Source organism: Gracilinanus agilis, chromosome 3 (genome assembly GCF_016433145.1).
Source record: "Gracilinanus agilis isolate LMUSP501 chromosome 3, AgileGrace, whole genome shotgun sequence".
Taxonomy (NCBI): Eukaryota; Metazoa; Chordata; class Mammalia; order Didelphimorphia; family Didelphidae; genus Gracilinanus; species Gracilinanus agilis.
The window spans coordinates 93225467-93241210 of NC_058132.1; the positions used below are offsets into that span (position 1 = coordinate 93225467).

Below are 15744 nucleotides of genomic sequence, written 5' to 3' on the forward strand. Positions count from 1 at the left end.
GAAAAACTGTGTAATGGAAAAAAAAAATATTGGCCTGGGAGTCAGAAGGCAGAGGTTTAGATCTGGTGATCTGCAACAAATTGTGGAATCTCTTTGGGGATTAGTTTCCTCATGTGTAAAATGAGAGGATCAGAATAGATAACCTAAAGTCTTTTCCAATACTACATTTATTAGCCTATGATATGACGAGATGAATTTATGAGGATGCTTTTCTTGGAGAAAAGATGATTCTAGTTGGCCCATAACTGTTGATTCCCAACACTCCAAGGTCCATCATGAGGAAGGATTAGTTAGTGAGAATGTGTGAGAGGCAGACAGACAGACAGAGAGACAAAAAGAAAGACAGAGAGAGACACAGAAAGAGACAGAGACAGCTTAAATAGGCAATAGTTAAAAGAGGGAAGGCACTAGAATTAAGAGGGGTTGGGAAAGAAGCTTCTAGTAGAAGGTGGGATTTTAGTCAGGGCTTAGGAAGTCAGGAGGTAGAGACATTCTAGGTGTGGGGGATAATCAATGAAAATGCCTGGAGCCAAGAGATGGAGTATCTTGTCTGAGGATCAGATAGGAGGCTAGGGTCACTAGATCAAAGAGTTGCATGGCAGGACTGAAGTGTAAGAAGATTGGAAAGGTGAATGGTGGGGGGAGGTAGGTTATAAAGGGCTCTGAATGTCAAAAGGATTTTGTATTTGATCTTAGAGGTGATAGGGAGACATGCAGAATGGGGAGGGGGAAAGACAGAGAAAGAGCAGAGAAAGAGAGGCAGAGATGAAGAGACATGCAGAGACAGAGACAGAAATGGTCAGAACTGTAGGTAATGAAATGAAGCTGTCAAATTTTACAAAAAATTATTTCTTCTTATGCTTATCTTCAGGTCATTCCACTTCTTTTTTCCTGCTTTTTTTTTAATCTGAAAAATCTTATTTAATTAACTAATTTAGAATATCTTCCCATGGTTACATCATTCATTTACTTTTTCTCCCCTCCTCCCACCCCCATCCTGTAGCCAACATGCAATTCCACTGAGTTTTATATGTGCCATTGATTAAGACCTATTTCCATATTATTAATATTTGCATTAGGGTGATCCCTTAGAGTCTACATCCCCAATCATATCCCCATCTACCCATGTGATCAAGCAGTTATTTTTCTTTTGTGTTTCTACTCCCACAGTTCTTTCTCTGGATGTGAATAGCGTTCTTTCTCATAAATCCCTCAGAATTGTCCTGCATCATTGCATTGCTGCTAGTAGAGAAATCCATTACATTCAACTGTGCCACTGTGTATATGGTTCTCCTGGTTCTCCTCCTTTCACTCTGCATCAATTCTTGGAGGTTGTTCCAGTTCACATGGAATGCTTTCAGTTCATTATTCCTTTGAGCACAATAGTATTCCATAACCAAGAGATACCACAATTTGTTCAGCCATTTCCCAATCAAAGGGCATCCCCTCATTTTCCAATTTTTTGCCACCATGAAGAGTGTAGCCATAAATATTTTTGTACAAGTTTTTTTCCTTATTATCTCTTTGGAGTATAATCCCAGCAGTAGCATGGCTGGATCAAAAGGCGGGCAGTCTTTTAAAACCCTTTGGGTATAGCTCTAAATTGCCATCCAGAAGTCATTTTGCTTCTCATTAGCAATTTCAGCAGAGAAATAATAGGTGGAAGGAAAAGAAACAAAATATATATTTTAGCAGGATACATGGTATAAGAGAAAGAATTCTTTAAGTTTATCTTATTTTATTATTTTTTTTAACCCTTAAATTCTGTGTTTTGGCTTATAGGTGGAAGAGTGGGAAGGGTGGGCAATGGGGTCAAGAGACTTGCCCAGGGAAGTGTCTGAGGAATTCTTTAAGTTTAGAAGACTTAACTCTTCAGCAACTTAGAGGGCAATCCTCTCTAAATTTTCTCATATGATGACAGCAAAGGAAAATAATAAATGTTGGAGGTGATATGACAAAATTGGGAAACTAATGAATTGCTGGTGGAATTATAAATTGATTTAACCATTCTGGAAGGCAATTTGGAATTATGCCCAAAGGGCTTTAAAAGAATGCATGCCCTCTGATCTAGCAAACACCACCACTACTAGGTTTGTACCGCAAAGAGAAAAAATGGGAAAGAACCTGTTGGTACAAAAATATTTACAGCTGTGCTTTTTGTGATGGTAAAAAAAATTGGAAAATGAGGGGTTGTCCTTTGATTGGGGAATGGCTGAACAAATTGTGGTATATGATGGTGATGGAATATTATTACTGCTATAAAGAATGATGAACTGTTTGATTTCTATAAGAACTGGAAAGACCTATGAACTGATGTGCAGTGAAATGAGCAGAACCAGGAGAACATTATTTATAGTAATGAAACATTGTGGGACAATCAAATGTAATAGACATTGCTACTAAAAGCAATGCAATGACCCAGGACAATCCCAAGGGACTTAAGAGCAAGAATGCTATCCACATATAGAGAAAGAGATCCAGAAAGAGATCTTCTGGAGAAGAAATCCAGAAGAAAATATGACTTATCACTTTGGGGTTTTGGTTTGAAAAGATTATTCTTTACAAAAATGAATTATATGGAAATAGGTAATGAGTGATAATACATGTATAATCCAGTGGAATTGCTTGTCAGTTCTGGGAGGGGGGAGAAGAGGGAGAGAACTTAAGAGGTTATTTTGGTAGTCTAGGAAAAAGGTGATCAGGCTTTAAACTACAGTGAGGCTGTGCAAGTGGAGAGAAAGGAGCATATGGTTATGAGAAATGTTGTGGGAAAGAAATGACAAGATGTGGTAACTGACTGGATTTGTCAGATGAGAATGAGGAGTCAGAGTTGATTCTGAGGATGTATGCCTGGATGAATAGAAGGATGGCTCTTCCTGGGACAGTAACAGGAAGCCTGGAAGAGGGATGGGTTGCTGGGAGAGAAACTGAGTTCTGGTTTGGACATGTTCAATTTGAGATACCTACATGGGCACTGAGGGATTTTCATGAGGAAACCGAGGAGAGAAACCAGAGCTATTTATATATAGATTTGGGGATAATCTACAGAGAAATGGTTGAACTCATGAGCAATGATGAGATCATCAAGTGAAAGTATAAAAAGATAAAGAGAAGTGAGCCTAGGACAGAATCTTGGGGTGAATTCAGTAGAAATGACAAGGACCAGCAAAGGAAGTGAGTGGTCAGACAGTCGGGAGGTAACAAAAAGAATGGTGCTTTTAAAAACCAAAAACCAACTCTCACCAATCAAACTAGAGAAAAGAAGAGAATTGGGGGCAGCTGGGCTTAGAGACGGAAGGTCCTGGGTTCAAATCTGACCTCAGACACTTCCTAGCTGTATGACCCTGGGCAAGTCACTTAACCCCCATTGCCTAGCCCTTACTGCTCTCCTGCCTTGGAACCAGCACACAGTATTGACTCTAAGATGGAAGGCAAGGGTTTAGAAAAGAAAGGAAAAGTATCTAGAAGAAGGGATTTGGACTATTTTAATACATAATTCTTTCATTATAGAGAAAACAAAGTTTACTCTGTCCTGTTGAAATAATATACTATGCCTTGGAAATGACCGTACAAGTTTTATATTGTGTATCAGGAAGTTATAATTGCTTATAACTTTCCCTTAGAAGATTCACAAGATAATTCATAACTTTGACAAAGGGCACTTAGCCTGATAGTTAACTGAAGAAATGAAGTCTAAAAGAAATTAATAATTTAAATCTCTTTAATTCCCCTGTAAAGTTGTGGGAAGAGAGAACAATTGTATTTTTTTTTAAACCCATACCTTCTGTCTTAGAATCAATTTGAACCCAGGACCTCCCATCTCTGGGCCTGGCTCTCAATCCACTTAGCCACCCAGCTGCCCCCACATTTATATTTTCTATACAATTCTGTTGTTCCAAATACTAGCTGCATTCTTTAAATGAAAAACCTCATTAAAAAGAAAAAACAGAAAGCAGCTTGCCAATTGTGATCAGTGCTTTGCCCTACTCCTGTCTGGCCTTTCATGTGGGCAGAGAGTAGCATCTATAAGCCTCTGACCCTCTGTAGCATGTACTTTTCTCACAATATCCCAGGTAGGGAAGAAGCCACATGCCTAAGAAAAGCTCCTCTATATCCAACTTCCCCACAATTGACAATGCAGAGAATTACAGAAGGGAATAAGTTCAAAAATAACATTTGGTTTTGTTAAGAACACAAAACAGTTCATAAAATATTAAGGTAAAAAGGCAACTCCAAGTTGAAAATCATTACAACTGAATAACAGGCACTTAAGGGCTCAGTTTTTTCCCCTCCTCTCTAGACCAGGTTTTGGTGATATTGCCAAATGTTTACAGAGATTATATAATCAACTAACTCATGTTAATTTACTCAAATAACATTCCTTTTAAGAAGATAAGTAATATTAACCCCAAAACTAATGATCCTTTTTGTTCTGTCTCTTCACTTCTTGAACTTTCTGTAGCTTTTGACTTTGATGAACCACATGTCCCCTTCTCTTCTGGAAGATTTTCTTCTCCCTGTGTTTAGAGATACCATCTTCTGAATTTCCTTCCTCCTACTTTTCTAACCACTCTTGTATTTCATCATCTTCCTGATGCCTTAGGCGACAAGCCAAGCCCTTGTCCAGCCCTCACTTTTTCTCTTTCTACTCTTTCCCAGGTAATCTTTGATTCACAGTTTTAACTATTACTTATAATGCCCAAATATGCCTTTCCAATCTTGACTTCTCTTCTGAACTTCAGACCTATATGGCTAAAACCCCACAGTAGGACAATAACTTTTTAGGAACCCCCTGCCACGCCCCCCACCTCACTGCATGCCATGCTCTGCCCCCCTTTGTTTTCAGGGTTGAGGCTGGCCACGCTCTGCCTCAAAGGTGGAGGGAAGCTAGAGTGCCCCACTCCCTGCATTTAGGGGTGGGGCTAGGCTCCCAAGCTGGCCAAGTTGGGGGGCCTGCATATGCCTATAGAGAGGTCTCTGTGGGCCATCTTGGGCACATGTGCCATAGGTTCGCCAGCATGGGTCTAGGATCTCAACATGGAAGTTTTACAAGCACCACAGCTTAAACATATTCAATGCTGAGCTCATAATCTTTCTTCCAAACCTGCATTTCCTTTCTAATTTTACTTGTGTTTGCAATATCATACCATAACTCATGTTGGAAACTCTGCCCCTAACTCTTAGTCTCCTTTATGTTTAATATCTAATCTGTTTACCAAGTTGTATCCATTCTTTATAACATCTTTTCTCTATGATATGCTCTCTCCTTTCAAACTGCCGTCATTTCAGAAAATGCTTTCATTACAATCTAACAAGATGGTAAAAAAATTTTACTTTATTTACTTTAGCATTCATTAAAAAAAATTCAGTAGCGATTTCTCTCCCTCCTTCCAGGCCCTCTCTTACCCCTGGAGAAGGAAAGCAATATGATATCATATATACATTTTAAGCCATGCAAAATATATTTCCATATTGGCTGTTGTGCCCCTCCCTCCAAAAAAATAAAGTGAAAAAAGTATGCTTCACGGGGGCAGCTGGGTAGCTCAGTGGATTGAGAGCCAGGCTTAGAGACGGGAGGTCCTAGGTTCAAATCTGGCCTCAGACACTTCCCAGCTGTGTGACCCTGGGCAAGTCACTTGACCCTCATTGCCTACCCTTACCACTCTTCTGCCGTGGAGCCAATACACAGTATTGACTCCAAGACGGAAGGTAAGGGTTTAAAAAAAAAAAAAAGTATGCTTCAGTCTGCACTCATGAGTTCATCAGTTCTCTTTCTGGACACACAACATTTTTCATTGTCGAGTCCTTTGGAACTGTCTTGGATCACTGCACTGATTAGAGTAGTCAAGTCACAATTGATCATCAGTATAATGTTGCTATTACTATGTATGGTGATCTCTTGGTTCAGCTCACTTCACTTTGCATCACTTCATATTAAGTCCAACCAGATTTTTCTGATACTATTCACTTTGTCATTTCTTATAGCACAGTACTTTTCCATCACAATAATATACCACAACTTGTTTAGACATTCCCTGATTGATGGGCATCCCTTCAGTTTCCAATTCTTTGCCACCACAGAAGAATTGTTATAAATATTTTTGTACATAAAGTCCTTTCCCCTTTTCTTCATTCTCTTTGGGATACAGATCTAGTGGTAATATTGCTGGCTCAAAGGGTATGGACAGTTTTTTTTTTAAAACATTTAATAATATTTATTTTTTAGAAAAGTTAACATGGTTACATGATTCATGCTCTTACTTTCCCCTTCACCCCCCCTCCACCTTCTGCCCCCCCCCCCATAGCCGACGTGCATTTCCACTGGTTTTAACTTGTATCATTGATCAAGACTTATTTCCATATTATTGATAGTTGCACTGGTGTGATCGTTTCGAGCCTACATCCCCAACCATGTCTGTCTCAACCCATGTGTTCAAGCAGTTGTATTTCTTCTGTTACCACTCCTATAGTTCTTCCTCTGAATGTGGGTAGTATGGACATTAAAGTTCCTTGGGCATAGCATAGCTAGCGTCATTCTACCTTTTTGGTATTTTTTCTATTATACCTTTAATGCACTTCATTATCCAACAAAACTGCCTAGCTCTTTTGTCTTGAGCTTATAAATTCCATGTCTCCTGTAATGTAAATATCAGTCTGTTTCATTATCACATAATAATGGGTATTAAATCTATTTGTGTTTGTGTATTATCCCCCTAAGACTGTGAGAACACAAGAAAGACAAGGCCAATATCTTATTTAAATTTGGTATTCTTCATCTTTCCTCAGGTAGCGCTTTGTATTCAATAGGTACCGAAAAATTTGTGAATAAATGAATTTTATATATTAAAAAAAAAAGACACTTTCCTGTTTAGGATCCACAAAGTAGGTTTTAGTTTCAAATCTACCGCTCTGTAAGCAGATTATTGATCTGATTTTAATTGGCTACTACTCCTTAATTCAAAAGATATCTGATATTCTTGTTAAGAAAGCTCCCTTCACCACCCACCATGCTAAACTTAGTAATTGGTTTCATGAGTTGTTGAGGCCAAATGAGTCCACTTTGTGGTGGCTAACCCTCTGGGATCAGCCTCTTTTAGATAGGTCAGCCTTTGAAGTTTTTCCTAACTGGAGCAGCCTAAGGGTGGTTTGACCATTACTACTACTGCCCAATTGGAGAGCCCAGGGTTATCTCCATTCCACAAGAAGGCATCAAAGGAGGGCATTAGTGGAGGTTTGATTAGGTTGCAAAAATTTTATGTAAGAATCCCTTTGTATGAATTAACAAGAACATTAGCAAGGGACTAATAGAGCTATCTTTTCTAGTTGTGAGAAAAGAAGCAGAAATTCTTAATCCTTTGGATAAGACTTTTGTATTGAATTTTTGTTTCTGACATTACCAATCTCTCTATCAGTACAATGTAAGCTCCTTTGTGGCAGAGACTGTTTTTCATTTTCTTTTTGTATTTCCAGGACCTGGTCCAATACCTTATGTATAGTAAGCATTTATTATATGCTTATGAAATTAGACTGGATATTTATATACTTTACAATTCACAAACTGCATGAATGGTGACTCCTATTTTATAGAGGAATATACTGAGGTTTGGAAGGTTAAGGGAATTATTGATGGCCTGAAAGCTAGAAGATGGTGAAACCAGAATTTAAATTATTCAGGACTTTTTGGTCTCCCAGTCCAGAGCTATTCCCATGACGCTAAACCCCTAGAATTGTGCAGACTAAGAAGGAAACCTCAAAGGGACCATATAGTTTATCAAGTCCCAACTTGTCACTTCATAGATGAGAAAAGTGAGGCCTACCATCTGAGAGATAAAGATATGAGTATTTTAAAGCCTCCAGAAACCATTGTACATTTATAACACACAAAAAACTTAAGTGTTGGTTTAGGTAATGGCTTAAGAAAAAAAGATCATTGTTTTGACTCTTGTAAACCTTTCCCTTTGTCTTCTGTTCATTACTTCTGTTTGGTGACATTCTTCTCTAGTTTTCTACATTTGAAAGCTTGGGTTCAAATCTCAGTTCTACACTTAGTAACTGAGTAGTAGAAAAAATATCTTTTTCATTCATTTGTTCATTGATTCTCACAACAACGCAATTTTACAGATGAGGAAATTAAGGCTTACAGAGGTGAAAAAACTTGCCAAGAATCTAAGCTAGTCCCTGAGGTTGGGCTCAAACAAGTCTTATTGACTTCGACCCACTAGATCACAATGTCTCTTAAAAAGAATTTCTCTTCTTACAAAAGCGAGCATTTTTTTGCTCTGTCATGTTGCTTCTGAAGCTTATTAAGTGCCAAAACTAATTTTCAATTAAACTAATATCTATGAAAACTTTTCTATAGTGTATTACACACACTGCCTGTTTTGCAGAAGAGAAGCTACTGATCAGAACAGAACCTTTCACTGATAACACATAACTAGAAGAATTTTTCCATGTCTTCTCCTTGCACCATCTGTCATCTTTTGTTGTTAGTAAGTGGCTTTTCCAACCTTTTACACAGTGGTTTGAATAAGGAAGAGAGCGAGAACACACATATCTACACACACATCTACAGAGGTGCCCATGGCACCTCTGAAAAAATGAAGGCCTTCTACAAGAAAGTTAGGAGAACATTAGTAGCAATTTTAGCATTGGAAACAAGCAGAATGAAACATACCTTCTAAATCAACTCTGTAATTCAAGACAGGAAACTTCTTTTGTAGATGAGTTTTGATTAAGAAGGCACAGAAAATTTTAAACTCAGTTGAATAGGAGGAGAGAAACTCAGAACAGTGTTCTATGGGGTAGATTCTCTGGATACCATCCATTTTTAATGTCTGTTGTTCAAAGCTGGCCTCAGATACTTCCTGGCTATGTGACCCTGGACAAGTCACTTAATCCCTACTGCCCAGCCCTACCAGTTTTCTGTCTTGGAAATGATACTTAGTATCAATTCTAAGATATAAAGTAATGGTTTAAGAAAAAAGAAAAAAAGAACATTGTTATGACTCTTGCTAAATCTTTCCCTTTGTCTTCTGACTTCGTTACTTCTGTTTGGTGACATTCTTCTCCAGTTTTCTACATTTGAAAGCTTGGGTTCAAAATTTTAGTATGAAGGAGACTTGGGTATGTCAAATCACAGAGAGATTTGAAAATGAGAGAGCAGAAATTAGGTACAGACCAATATCTTAAAACCATTTACCAAGATAGGATGAAAATGGATATATGACCTAGATATAAAGGGAGATATAATAAGCAAACGAGAGCATGGAACATATTACATATCATATTTATAAATAGAATTTATGACCAAAAAAGAGATAGAGAACAAATCAAGATATGAAATGGATAATTTTCATTGCATTAAATTTTTTTTTAAACCCTTAACTTCTGTGTATTGGCTCCTAGGTGGAAGAGTGGTAAGGGTGGGCAATGGGGGTCAAGTGACTTGCCCAGGGTCACACAGCTGGGAAGTGTCTGAGGCTGGATTTGAACCTAGGACCTCCCATCTCTAGGCCTGGTTCTCAATCCACTGAGCTACCCAGCTGCCCTGATTGCATTAAATTTTAAAGATTTTATACAGATAAAACCAATGTAGCCAAGATTAGAAGGATTTTTTTTTTTATCAATGCTAGATCCATAAAGTTCCTAGATGCCACAGAGTTTATGAGGGACCACATAGCTGAAGCACCTGGGAATTGGTTCCAATAATCCAATTATGGGTGCCTTCAATGAGCAGAGAAATCTGGGGAGGAGAGAATTCCATTATTTGTCTTCTAATCTCAGAATCTTCCCATCTACATTCAAATACAGGACTTTTCTGCAATTTGAATACTGGATATCTATTAGGAACAGTTATTGCTTTTATATACATATATATATGTATATATATATACACAGTATGTACTATAGTAATATGCATAGCATATGATACTATATATAACATATTTATAATATATACTATAGTAATAGATATACTTAGCATTAGCTGTACCTAGCATGTAATCATATCTACCTATCTATCTATCTATCTATCTATCTATCTATCTATCTATCTATCTGTCTAATTAATTTATATTTTTGGATGCCTGATCAAGATTACCTTGAGAGATATGCTCTTTCACAATGAAATTGAAAGAACCCTAACTCTAACCTTAAATTTGCACAGGTATTCTGGACATGTTTTTATATTGGAGAGATGACAGTCTGTGCAAAATAGGTCTAAAAGCATTTGGCTTTATGGAGTACAGTGATGAGACATGCATGGAGTAAAGGGTCCTGGATTATCAGCCTTTAGGGGAAGGTAGAAAACTGGTCCTGGATACCACAAATCAGAGTTCTATGAATTGGTGATACAAAATGTGACTTTGGATACATAGCATGACCTTTGATGTATAGAAAAGGAAAAAAAAGTTTGAGTCTGTTGTATATTTGTATCTCTTGTTTGTTCTCCTTTTTCTCTCTGGTCGATAGCTAGTAATTGTCAGAAAAGATGTATGAACCCAGGTCTCCTGACTTCAAATCCAGTGTTGTGTTTACTCCATGTTGTGACTGTAAGCCAAGCACTGAAATAGCTAGAGCAGTGGTCTCTAAACTTTTTTGATAATGTGCCCCCAATCAAGAAAATTTTTTTTGATAACACCCTCTTATCATATGTGCATTTAATTATTTAGATTTGCATACATGTGTGCTATTATACTAATAATTACATTCATTATAAAACTTACAGAAACTGAAATGTTAAAAGGATAAAAAAACGAAAAAAAAATTTGATCTGATCCCTGGCAGGGTTACTAGAATTTACAAAGTAACAGAGTGAATTCTCCATTAAGAAAATCACTTTGAAAAGGACAGGGAAGATTGACTGAAAATCATTTTGGAAGGGGTGGGGAAGATCAACTGAAACGGAATAATGTAGGTTAGAGGTGATGAGGTACTGGCTTGAGTTAGTAGCCATAAAAGTCAGGAGATGGGAGTAAATGTGAGAGATCTTGTGGAGGTAGGAGCAAAGATCTGGCAACCGATTGGATATGTGAAGAATGGGAAAGAGGACTCAAGGATGAGATCAAGGTTGTAAAACTGTGTGTCTGCAAGGGTGGTGATGTGCTCAATAAATATCCTGAAATTTGGACAAAGGGAAAAATAATGCAATCACAATGCATCTTTGTTCATTAATCTTATGGTTTCCTATTGGAAAACAAAGTGTATAGGAAGCTTACTCATTGCTCAATACTCTGTAATGCATAACTCACTGGTTGAGAGGCAACTGTTATGGTCAAAAGGTGATGGGGAAGTGTAGGAAGCTTTTTTACCAGAGACAATGGTAACTGGGACATCAAATTGCCCCAAGGGGTCGGTGGGAGGAGGCAGGATGGTTGAATGTTTAAGGCAGCATATGTATGTTGGAGACAAGTCCATAATTGGCTTTAAGGGAGAAGGGTGGGATGCAATCACCACAATTGCTCAGTCACAGATTATTCCAGGGCCACTAGTTTGGAGATGACTGGTCTAGAGAATTAGCCTCACTAAAGGTGGGAAATTGTTATTTTGGGGCTGTTGATGGAGTACTTTTTAATTTTTGCCATAAAAAAACCCATAAAACTATCTACTGGGTAACGGAGGGGTTTCAATTCCCACTGGTGGAAGGTGCGTCTAGTGATGAAATTAGAGATAACTGAAGTATTAAGAATGTTGGGATCTCTGCAGGTAGTAGAGGAATATTCAAATCTCTCAATGAAAAGAAATGTTCCTTAGAGAAAAGAGGACTTTTTGTTAAAAGGCAAATTTCATTTCTTCTTTTTTTTTTCTCTTAAACTAGTGATGGGCAAAGTTTTTAAAGAGAGGACCAAAGGAAAGAAAATGCTCCTCTGTCAGACTGTTTCTAAGGCAACTCTTTCGAAGTTTCATTGTATTGTATCCTACTCATTGTATTCATCAGATTAAGAATAATGTCCTGTGGCTGGATAGAACATTTCGGTGGGCTGCATCTGGCACGCGGGCCGTAGTTTGCCCATCACTGTCTTAAACCCTTACCTTCCATCTTAAAATCAATACTGTGTATTGGTTTTAATGCAGAAGAGCAGTAAGGCCTAAGCAAGGGGAAAGTGACATGTCCAGGGTCACATAGCTAGGAAGTTTCTAAGACCAGATTTGAACCCATGATGTCCCATCTCTGGGCCTGGCTCTCTATCCATTGAGCCACCTCACTGCCTCCAATAGGCAAATTTCTAAGACTTTTCACCATGACATTTTGAAGAAAATCAAATAAGGCCGCAGGCACACAAAGACTTCCTCTTATTCACTCTGAAGAGGCATTCCAACAAACTTTGTTAGCCTGGCAGAGAGAACATAAAAGGTATAGGGATGTCCTCAAGGAAGTAGATTGTCTCCCTGTGCTCTGAGGGGTTGGGGATGAGATGGGTTCCTGGTCTCTCTTCCAGAAGCCAGGGGCTGCAGCTTCCTGTCCAGAATTTGTCCTAGTTCTGCCATTAGCCCATCTTCTCTGTTACGGTTCCCAGGGTCTAGTGACACAAAGACCACGTGATCCCTGCTGAAGAAAGGCTTCCCTACTTCTGAATGCCCAAACTATGCCAGTCCTGGAAATGTGCCATGTGGTCTCAGCTTGGCTTGGGACCATGAGCTTAATGCTGAGGGGATTCACTCAATGAGGCAGAAGACTTAGGGGGAATGTGATTGTTGTTTTCAAATATGTGAAGGGCTACAGGGGTCAGACTTGTTTTGGCTGACCTCAAATGTGAGAAATAAGTAACTGGTAGAAGTTGCAGAGAGAGAGATCAGGGATATTTATTGATTTTTTATTATTTCTGATTACGGAAGTGATTCCTGTTCAGATACAGGTTGGCCCAGTTAGCCTCTGGGATCCCTTTCAGTTCTAAGATTCTGTAATTCCTCCTTATCTGACAGAACAGAGAGGACAGAACTCTCTCCCAAACCTCAATGTGCCCAGACTAGATGTAGAGGAAGGGTTTTGCTCGTTGGTTTACTTCATTTTTAGAAATAAGATAATCTGTGTACTTCAACATATCACCTGCTTTATGGCTATTGTGTTAAAGAAAACCAGGTTCACACTTACCCTGCTTGAGGTTTCCAATAAAAACTGGAACGTATTCTGTATAGCTTGGCATGTCTCTAGCTCAGTCCTGCTGAATGCTATTAAATAATCCTTCAGATGATCATATACATTCCCGTCAAGGGCCTATATAAGGGAAAGAAAAACAAAAGCCATGTAACACAACAAAGCTTTGAAGGCTGCTGCCTTTCAGTATCACCATGAAAAACCAGACAACTTTGGTACCAGAGACTACGAGAATGGATGTTTAGCTTCCAGACCTTCCTCTGTATCAGACCATATGACTCTGGACAAGTCCCTCATAAAAATAAAATGATAACACTGACAATTTATGTAGTACAGTCACTTTACTTCATGATATACTGTTAAGATATGTAGTATGAGTTTTATTATCACCATAATGCCTATTTTATAAAGATGAAAGCTAATTTTCAGGATTTTCAAAGGATTAGGTGCTAGAAGGAACTTGGGAGATTATCTAAACTCTAACCTCACATTTTACAGATGAAGATTTGCCCTCGATTACATATCTAGAAACCAGGAGACCAGGCTGAGTTCAGTGTTCTTTCCCTATACCATGCCCTCTGATCCAAAATTTCTTCCTCAGTAAAATGGTAGTAAAGTCATACTAGATAATCTCTAAGGTTCCCTCCATATCTAACATTTAATTGTATAAATTCTACCTTTAAATGTTTTAAGTCAAAATCTTGGGTTCTTCAGGACACAGCCATGAGATGGCACAATAGAGCCCTAAAACCATAACCTATTATTAAATATGAATTTCATCTAGTTATGTAATGTGCCCATAGTAAACTGCTGATGTCATGCTTAGATAAAAGGCTTTGCTTGGGATATGTTCTTTATATGAAGTAAATGATCTCACCAATATATGTAACTTACCTGGGACAAGGCCCGGGCCTTATTTAAATGTATTTCTTGGTATATAGCCACACATCTTTGTTTGAGTTACTAGTTTTATATATTCAAAAGAGCTCACTCAGCTCTAATTTCTTCAATATTGCTACCAATGCTAGTTGGCACCTTCTTGACAACTTAGGGTTGCCGTGCTGTTGGGTAAAGTGTCACACTGCCACGATGTATCAAGAGGTGCAACTTGAACACAGACCTTCCTGGCTTCTACTACAGCTATCTAGCCACTATTCAACATCATGTCAGTTATTATTGTTGTTGTTGTTCCTTCAAGGTACTCAGCCAGGAATTGGTCACAGTAGAGGTCAGGTGGACCCTCCAAATAATTAAAAAAAAAAAAAAAAAAACCACAAAAAAACTGTCTGACACATCCTGGTCTGTGCATGTAGCAATTACAAGCTGATCTGAAGCAACATTTATGCTGAAGGCTAAGACTAAGTCTAGGATTTATAGAGATAGTGATTATAACAAAGGCTTGTTAAATGTCACTGCCTGGAAGGGCCTGGGTTCAGCCTTGGTTATTTTTCTCCTCCCTCAGAGGGAAAGTCTAACTTCTAGTCTTGGAACTGTTGCCCGAGTTCTGAGGGCTAGTTTGTTCACTGCCCCACCTATTCAACACTGGAGTGAGGTCAGTCTGAGGGCTGAAGAATGAGCACCTCAAATATGCCTGACCCCTGGGCTCCAGGACTGCACTGACTGTGGTTCTGCCACAGCACATACTGCCCGTAGCTTCCAACTCCTGTTCAGAGGCTGAATATCAAATCAATATATCATCACTACTGCAGAGGGGGTGATGATCTACTGCCCTATAGCATGGCTCAGAATTGTTGTGATTCTAAAGAACAGGTGACAAAGGCTCAGCTCTATTCCCTAACCACTGTTCCCTGCTCCCTCATACACATCTATGTCCATCCATCCCTCCAGTATCCCTAGCCTACTTTATTTTAATCTTCCATCGCTCTCTCCAGAACACTGGTTCTATTGTTAACAAGCTACTCATCACATTGGCTCCTTGTGTACTCTCCACAAATTACTTTGTGCACATTTTGAATTGAATTTCTATACACAAATTGTTGTTCTCCCTGAATATCTTTATCTTTATATACCTAACACCTAGCACTGTGCTCAGCACATTATAGACATTAATAGATGTTTGTGAATTGAAATGAACAAATGTGAATCATATACATACATCTAAAATGACCAGAAGCCACAGGCTGCACTAAGAGCCTCTGTTGGAGAAAACAGGACCTGTGAGCAGTAGCTGACCACAGAGTTTATAGAGAAATTATGCTCTTTTCCTGGCTTTGTGATTCACAGACAGAAGCTTCCTGGTTTTGTTTTGTATTTGTATTTGTCTTCAGAGGACCTCCCAGCTTTTAAACAATGAGATTTAGTACAATATCACTCTTAAGACATGCTTCCAATTTTTAACTTATTTCAAATGAGAGATTCCAATTCAAAAGCTTCTTCTGCCTTTTAGAAGTTAACTTGCAAGACCACTTGCAAGAACTCTAAAAAATCTAAGGCTTTGCTTTTACATATAAGAAGTTACTTTGCTGCCACTAACTCAGTAAATGACTATAGAAGAAATGAATTTCACTTTGCGTTTTAATTTGAGTCTAAAATATCCCATTTTAGTCATTATTACAAGCCACAGAAGGTAGAAAAACAATACTTGAACCACAGAATTTCCTGTTAGCCAAGACCGCCTTGATATCAGGCAA

The 15744-nt window shown here is 38.4% G+C and overlaps 1 protein-coding gene across 1 annotated transcript in view; it reads right to left on the bottom strand.

Annotated features, from left to right (window-relative positions):
* Positions 1–15744, bottom strand: part of FCHSD2 (FCH and double SH3 domains 2) — a 336543-nt gene that overhangs the window by 87535 nt on the left and 233264 nt on the right. The window contains exon 9 of the mRNA XM_044668112.1: positions 13091–13213. Coding sequence (XP_044524047.1) covers positions 13091–13213 — 123 coding nt within the window. The remainder of the gene's footprint in view (positions 1–13090; positions 13214–15744) is intronic.